Here is an 8,792-nt window from a genome sequence, read left to right on the forward strand (position 1 = left end):
ACTAGAAATTAAAAATGTAGCTCGGCTTTTAATATTAGTTGATATATAGTTGTCAGGGGTGGAGTTAGATATGCAATTTAAATCTCCTTGCAGATCCTTATGTTCAGTATACTTTTCTTTTTAAAGGGGATAGAAATAATTTGCTCAAGTGCAGAAATAAGTACCGTGGTTTCTAATGCTGAAATTGAGGCACTGGGAATATAGTGAATCTTCTGGCTTAGGTTTTCTCTTAAAATTCCATCCATTAATATTAATATTTTTAGTTTTTCTGCTATCACACAGCTGAAAAATAATGTCATGAAAATACAAAGCTAAAGCAATCTTTCGTTTTCAGTGCACATTAATTTTCTTAAATGTTTTAAATTGTCATGCTATGTATGGTTTAGTAGTTTATAACTGCAAATCACTGATATAATCTATGTATTCTAATATCCAGACATTTGTGGGGGGATTAATTTCTATGGGTCCATTTTACACTAGTTTGGTGATTTTTTTTTTTTTTTGGTAAAGAAATGTTCTGGAAAAATCATGATACCAAGAATAATGAACCAAATATAAATACAATTATTTACAGAGGAGTAAATAAGTTTAGTGCAAGTGGAGAAGACTTCTTAGAATGCTGAAATTCACATGTAATCATTTAAGCTGATATGAAATGAGATAGAAAGGGCAGCATAATTCTGAAAAAGACTTAGCAGGCTCTTTGAGAAAACTTTGTGTCCTAACCACTAGATGTCTCTTGAATTCCATACAAATAGCTAATTTATCTTCCATCTTATTACTTCTGTTTCTTCTCCTGAAGATTTCTCTTTGAAAAACAAATTCTGCTTCGTTTATTTATTCCAAAATCAGATGATTTACCCAAAATGTAAGGTTTCAAAGAGATCACGAGTGCCTAAGATTGTAGGGTTTTTTTCTTTTTAAATTGAGCACAGTTCTTTTTTGTTCTTTTATTTCTGTCTGTGCAGGAAGAATGCAAAATATCATGGCAGTAGTGAAGCAGGTATCTGTTCTCTGAAGTCATAAATTATGCATATTCTTTTTTACCTTTCTGCAAACCCTACCTAGCATAAGACAAATGACTCATTTGTAAATACAGGAATATCCAGGCCTGTGGATAAAGCTTTGCTCCCAGGTCAGCATCTCTGCCTTCACTCATGCGGAAGGTGATGGTTCAGTGCTCCCATCTTACTTATTGCAATACTGGTCTTTATAGCTATGAAGGGGTGAGCAAAGTACATCTTATCTCTTTCCATCCTAAAGAGAAAAAGTATCAGGCCACACGGAATAAAAACTCATCTCTAAAAGTGCAAGGCATTTTAAATAAGCATATTTTTGTAGTAATGAAATGGAATGGAGCAGTCCATATTGAAATTTCAGCTGCTCAGTGCAGGATTTATCATGCAGATTCTTTCTGATGGTAGGTGTAAAGAAACCTGGGTGCATGTCACATCTTACTGTCAACTGCTTCTGTGATATTCCAGAGAAAATTGTTCTTGAGTCCTTCCTCTGTCCACAGCAGATGTTTTGGAGTAGTGGTCCATCTGGAAATTCTAACCATGAACCTGTACACTTTAATAAATCTATGTATTTATGCAAACATTTTTCCCCAGGAAAGAGGAGGATTTTTCTGAATGCCTTGAGCAAATGGATCAAGGTTATTTCTTAATCCTTTCTGTTTAGTTGCTTGTCTTGAATTTAGCACAAACCAGTTTCTCATACACTAGTAAAAATCATGCTGGTTGTTGTTATTAACCAGCTTGTCATCACTCTTTGCCCCAGCTCCTGAGTGCAATGTACACAAATTTAATTGATATAAAATACTTCTGTCATATTGACAATCATCTTTCTATTTCTATTACTTTTTATTGTCTGTATTCATCTGTAGAGTGTTGGATTTTGGGACAGAGGCTCTTTTGTTCTGTGTTTGGCGATGCAATGTATGTTGGGATGGCTTGCACTCAAGTTTACTCAGACTTATTGCCTTTTTGTCTAAAAGCTGTTGTTTGGGTGGAATTTGGGAGGTTTCATTAGTTGAAGTGAGAGTATTTTAGCTTCAGCAAGACTGCCACATTCTAGGGCACAAGCATGGCACCCTAATTTGTGGTTTAGCCTGTACTGGTGGGTGTGGGGTTACTTTTACATGCATGTGATAGAAAAGACTTATTGTAATACTCATTTTGTGAGGCTACATGCATGACACTGGAACATTTCTAGAAGGGAGTTGTAAAAAAAAATGTCCTGAACACTTTTGTGTGTGTGTGTGGTAAAAAGAATTCTTGTAGTGGCAGGATTCTCTGTGTCCATTCTGAATTACACAGCTTTCACCCAAGGCCACGGAGCATCCTTTGCAGAGGAATCTGAGGAAACTGTAGAACTTAAAGAATGTGGTTAAGCTTGAGTGTTTTAATGTCTCAAAGATGAGTCATTTGCTTGACTGTTTCAGAACATTCAGGATCAAGAAAGCATTCAGGCTGCATCGTTATCCATCGGGAACATGATGGCTGAGGCAATATACAGGTTACAGATGCTGAGAAAATAGAGACTAATTTCTGGGCAGAAAGGTCACCTGTTCACTTCATTGCAAATGGACCCATTGTAGGTTAAGATTTATGCTGCTAGGTGATTCTAGGATAGCTTGTGGTTCAAAAATGGCTTCATTGAATTTAATAGAGATAAGACATATTTTACCAGCTTTTTTTTTTAGCTCAGACAAAAGCTTCCTGCTTTGAGTTGGAAAGAAAAGCCCATGGAATCACTGTTCTTAATGTACATAGAATATACTGAATAATTGTAATAAGAATCGGTACTGTTGGGTATTTGGTAAGAGATTTTTTTTTCCTTTGAGATGGGGTACAAGAAACTGTCTGAGTCACTTGAGTTCTATAAAGCAAGACGACCATTAGTAACTGCAGTGCAGCTACTTTGAGTTGTTTGGGTCCTCATCACTTTCAGATGCCTTGCAGGTCTTGATGCTAAAAGCATTTAGGGCCTACCACCTCCTGGGTGCTGCTTGAAAATACAGCAGTGAGTTCACAATTTCAGACTGGATAGATTTTTGCCAATTTGGGGCTCTACAGGGTCTTACCACAAAAAAACCCCAAACTTTAGTCTATTTGCTGCAGAAAACTATTGCTTAAGGTGGCTTTGATTCTTTTTCTCAAGATACACTTGAAGACCTCTTTTCCTAAAATCTGCCATACTGTGCTGACAGACTGTAATTTGCTTCATCTAACCAAGATGAAAGATCAGGTCAGTCTTTTGGGATGTCAGTTTGGAAGATACAATCCTGAAAACTCCTTGTCAGGAATTTGAATATTTCAGTAAATCTTTTCTCTCTTTAAAGGTTACACTAAGGGAATGACAGATCAACAGTAACTAAGCTGCATGAATATTGAATGTTTTAGGAAAATGGAAGTACTTTGAGATTCAAGAATTTTGAATATATTTATGTAAACAAGAGAATTTGTGTAATTTACTGAAAAAAATTGATGTTTTCTGTTTCTTTAGGAGTTTCAGAGACGCTGCAATACTCTCATATCATTAATAGAAAAAGAAAATATGGAAATTGAGGAAAAGGAAAGAGCTGAAAAGAAGAAAAGAGGAGCAAAAGTTACAGCAGTATGTTTAGCAACATTTACTTTCCTTCTAGTGGGGCAGAATTCAATTATATTTTGTGAGAAAATGTAAAAGATAATGATAGGCACTGATTACTTTAGTAGAGGCCATTAGGTGAGAGATTAAACTGAAATATTTGTCTATTCACAGCTCTACTTTTTAGATTTAGATTTAGATTTTTTAGATAGGTATTCCCAACATACAGTATTTTGGGGCTTTTTTTTTTTTTTGAAAAGTCTTTTGTATAAGTAGCAGGGGAAGACTCTTCTTAAGGAAAAGTTACACTGCCTACTTTCTACCTACTTTTGTACCTCATATGTTGGTTTTATTTGTTCTCAGATTGTTACTCCTCCCCTACATAGTAGTTGCTGGAAGAAGAAATGAAAGTGCTTCTTTTATTTTGAAGGGTTGTCATCTTTAGATCAGAATTATGTATAAGTCAAGGTCCTGAACTTTCCATCCAGTTCATGGTATGTGTGGTACCTGCACCACTGAGACCATGCAATGATTCAAGAATATAAAAAGGGTGGCAGACTTAAGTGTCTACATCAAGGATTTATGTTTGCCATGTTATTATATCCTGAAAAGCTGAACTGAACTCCAGAACACATGAGGGTCACATATCTCCCTTTTGAATAGTCAGTAACAAACTTAAAAGTATAATTTATTTTTTTTTTATCATGCCACCATTTTGTTAAATTTATAATTATTTTTTCTCTTTAGTCACAGAAGAGAAAAGCAGATTTGGCTGCTGAGAACTCTGGAAAAAAAGATGCCAAGAAAGTGAAGTCATGAACCTGAAAACTGAATGCTAAATATTAAACTGCCACTTTCTTCACTCCATCTACGTGTATTAATTGCCAACTTCTTGGTATTCATGGTACTCTCCCCAAGTCCCATGGTTTAATTTTGCAAATTTTGTATACTTCTCAATGCCTTCTTTACCTAAAATGTGTAGCTTTATATCTTATGCATTCCAGTATTTTTGTGTACTGTATTTTGTGAGTTTCATGTCTTTGGCAAAATTCACTCAGTCCTTGGTTTTTTGAAGCTTGTGCTGAGGTTTTAGCTTTTATATGTTTTATATGCTGCTGCTTTGAAAGAAAACCTAGATTCTATAGCTGTATTATTGTTGTTTCATATTTTAAATTTATATGGCTGTTGGAAAATAAACTGACTTAATTATTTGAAGAGAAATATACTTCATATTTGTTTTCCCTACCCTCTCTCCCTTTTTTGCATAGCTACATTTAGAGAGAATGTTAAGGTTTGTATAATTGTGCCTTCATCATCAATCAGATTTTTTTTCACAGGAGTGCTTAGACAGGATTAGGAGCATGACAGAACAAAATCTAATTAGACTGACATCCTTGTTTGCTGTCAGCATTAAATGGACATTTTTCTCTGAAATGTTCAAAAGAAAAGCCAGCAAATACTTATACAGCAAATACAAATACTTTTTATTTTATCACTGATTTAAACACAGGTGAGGTGTTTCTCAGAATGACCTCTAGATGAAAACTTTTCTATGCCAAATAAAAGGAAGTAGCCAACTACCAGCTTCTTGTTGTTTAAGTAGCAAACAAAATAATTCATGTTTGGATAGGTAGGCTGCTCAGCTATGCTGCCTTGTTGCTCTGATTATCTCTGCTGAAGTTCTGCTTTTACCTTTGATTCAACATGTCAGTCAGAAGCAAAGGGGATATGTTATGGAGTGCTCCTTTTTAGTATTTCTATTTTAATGAAGGGATGAAAGTGTTGGATGTATGATTTTTTGACTTTGCAAGAATGGCCTTTACTAAGCAGGTTCATAGTTTCTGCTCACCTTGGAGTCTCTGCCTTTCCCAGATCAGTAGAACAGTGACTGTGACATCTAATGTTTTACTTTAATGTTCTGTCTCTGATCTGGTGTTTAGTATGGACCTTGCTGCAGTGAGACATGCCCTCATAATGTCAAGTCTAGATTAATGCAGTGTGCTTTACATGGTACTTCCCTTGAAGACTTACTTGTACATTTCTTCTGGTGCAGTTTGCTTCCTTCGGTGGTTTGAGGTGTTTTGAGATGAAGAAACCTCTTTAAACTCCTTGTATTTCGTGCTTTGCATTGGGTACCTTCTTCTGTATTTGTAAAATCAGGACTTTATAAAATAAAGTTCTTGAGTTCTGCCCATGTTCTTTAATGTCATTTAAAATATATTGATATGTCTTTGAAGTTTTCTGGGATTAGTATCTTAGTATCTCAGTATAAGTTTGATGAGTAATTTCCAGCTTTTCTTGGTGGTCTCTGTTTAAGGTTTGGGTTAAAATGAGTGAGCATTTTAAAAGATGAATAATTTTATTAATTTGAATATATTTTGGAATGGCGTTTTTGTTTGGGGACCAAGTTATTAATAAGCTTTTATTTGTATGCCTTGTAGTGTAAAAAAAGGGTATTCCTCTGTTGAGGTTCATGTGATGAGTGGAGATTTACATCTGGTAATGATGGGGCACAACTTCAGGCAGAAGGTTAGTCATGGGTGTCAGTGTGTGCTTTCAATGAGTGTGCAACCCAGATGGGATAGGTCTGCTCAGAAAAGAAGCTTGTCTCTTCAGCTGATGCTTTTGGTATTGGACTAGTTGACATCCTGCTTTATCCTTGGGAGAAGGACATCTCATGTAATTATGGACGAGGAAAAGGCTGTGCAGCTATGTACATATATAATCACAAATCCCTGGAGTATTGCTATTAATAGAGAGAGGAAGATGCCTTATTTACATTTACTTTTCAGCTCATGTGCCACTCACTAAGTTTATGGCCTGAAATTATAAAAAACAGTTAAAAGAGGAGGAAAAATAAAAGCTGAAAAGCCAATTGAAATTTTTATGGAATTACATGGCTAGGTCTAGAGCTTATTCCATTGCTCCTGTTTAGCATTGGATGAATATTTTAATGTTTTAAGTCTTGAAATAAGTGTATTCTCGTTTTGTTTATTGTAGATTAGCTTTATTTGACTTGCATGTTTTTGTGTATCCAATTTCTCTGTGTTGCAAAGTGTATGGAAAGACTTAAAATGGTAATATCTTAACATGTTCTTTTATGCAGATTTCTTGGTTTGAGTTACCACTTGAGTTAATGTTCACTCTTCTCCTCCTCAGTGACACGATATACAGGTTCTATAGCAAAAGATCATGCAATTGTTCTTCCAGATATTGTCCCCTTGACCAGACAGCTTCTCTGAAGAATGATAGATACTCCCAGGAGCTACCTGTTATCTTTTACAGTCTGTAGTCCCTGGTTAAGCTGAATGTGCTGTTGAACAACAGTCCTTGAGAGCACTTGTACGCTATAAACTAGTTCCTCAGCGTAGTGAGTCTTCCCATCCATCATGTCCTACAGTGATAACTAAAGAAAATTGCTAACAGCTGCTGGTCAGGATTAAAGTAAAATGGATCTTTCTTGTCCCTTTTCTGTTCCTGTAGTTGCAGGTACACACACAGTACGTGCCTAGCAAGTATCTTAAATGATATGCTGCTGCTGCGACTCAAAATTAGATGCTGGAAATGAAAGAATCTTCCTATTTTTAACTGCTGTTTTCTTAGGTGAGGAATACTGTTTGTAAGAAGTTAGTAAGCACTCAATGTAATGTGATACAAAACTTCTGAAAAGTCTGGGCCTTTAGGCAATTTGAGAGTTGCCAAAAATATGACAAGATATAAAATTCTGAAAATAACTTATGAGTTCCTGTTCAGCAGACAACTAAAATCTGATTGTGTTAGCATTAGGCTTGAAGAAAGAAAAAGTCATCTAGCACCTTTTACACATCAGACAGTGCACATAACATCTTGGAAGAGGTCAGGACAATTGTGGTGGGTTTTCTTTTTCACATATTCATTACTTCCAAATGATCAGTCCTTTTATTTTTGTCTTATATTAGTGATGACACCAAAAAAGTCATGCTGCTGACCACCTTCATTGTATTTAATTTCAGTTTGTTGTGATGACACAGAGAAGGAATGAACTTTCTTCTTGCTGGTAATATTAGACCATCCTTAGATACTGTTTGCACAAGTAGCTTTACTATACTAAAATATTAAGTAAGAATTTTTTTCTTATAGATTAGCACTGCTTGTTTGATTTAGTGCTAGTGCTGGTCATGGTTTAAAAAAAAAGTGCAGCTTTCACTCTGAGATCATAAGCAAGGGGTACAGTATGCAAAAATTAATCAGAATCTTTCTAAATGCCTGATAGAAATAACTTTGTTGTGCAGTGCCTGCAGTTCCTGCTGGGCACTGCTGTGTTACAGGCCCTCTCTGTGCATGCCTCTTGCCCACGTTCAGTGGAGGGATTAAGTACTTTCAGTGATCATAAATAAATGCCAAAGCCTTACAGCCTGAAAAAACATGGAATTTTGCAGTTAGTACCGGTTTATGTGAATGTAAAATGACAAGGTTGGTGCAGACATTGGCACTTGTGTTGCTGGAGGGGATTGATCGCTGACTGTACTTCTGATCTGATTAAGAGAGCGTGACAGTTGTTACATTTTACTTAAGTTTATCTAGTCCGTGTACTTAGCTTCAAGCATGTGTGTAAATGCTTTAGTGGGTCACAGTTCTAATGTTTGTTATGTTCTTTTTCTGAAAGAGTTAAAGTTGAACTTAGTTTGCATATTTTGAAATGTAATGTACTCTTTTAATTGCATTTGCATGATATCCATTCTCTCATGAGAGCCTTAATAGAAGTAATATTTGCTGCCTCAAAGGTATGTCTACATTGTGTTGTTTAAAGGTAACTTCTGAACTTTTTCAAATTGAGATTTGTTTCCTGTTGTACATATATGAAAATAAAAATTAATATGAACCCGATGTCTTCTGGTAATTATACTTCTGGTACACATGGGCCCACTCATTTGGATACTGTTCAAGATAGTTTGATTTGGTTTTGTTGCTATTGTGTCTCCCATAACTTTCAGGCTATGGTGGCTGAATGTAAGGGCTGTACGGTTGTTCCATGTCTGCTTTCAAACTATCATTTCCTGTAATCTAAAACAATATACTAGTAGTGCCTATATTTTTGTGACAGCCTTGCCTGTGTTATCTTGTAGTACAGTATTGTACAATGTATGTTGATCCTGTATTAAAGTATATTGGTTATTTCATACCTTTGGTGTGTTACTAAAATGAAATACTTTGGAACT

At 35.6% G+C, this 8,792-nt stretch overlaps 1 protein-coding gene across 2 annotated transcripts in view; it reads left to right on the plus strand.

Annotated features, from left to right (window-relative positions):
* The window catches only part of SMARCA1 (SWI/SNF related, matrix associated, actin dependent regulator of chromatin, subfamily a, member 1), a 33,086-nt gene extending 24,631 nt beyond the window's left edge, over positions 1-8,455 (plus strand). For both annotated transcript variants that reach the window (XM_017817567.1, XM_017817576.1), the window contains exons 23-24: positions 3,511-3,621; positions 4,342-8,455. In XM_017817567.1, the coding sequence (XP_017673056.1) occupies positions 3,511-3,621; positions 4,342-4,413 (183 nt within the window). In that variant the 3' untranslated portion in view covers positions 4,414-8,455. The remainder of the gene's footprint in view (positions 1-3,510; positions 3,622-4,341) is intronic.
* Positions 8,456-8,792: the final 337 nt, after the last annotated feature.

This window comes from Lepidothrix coronata, unplaced genomic scaffold (genome assembly GCF_001604755.1).
Source record: "Lepidothrix coronata isolate B3197 unplaced genomic scaffold, Lepidothrix_coronata-1.0 Scaffold2, whole genome shotgun sequence".
Classification (NCBI taxonomy): domain Eukaryota; kingdom Metazoa; phylum Chordata; class Aves; order Passeriformes; family Pipridae; genus Lepidothrix; species Lepidothrix coronata.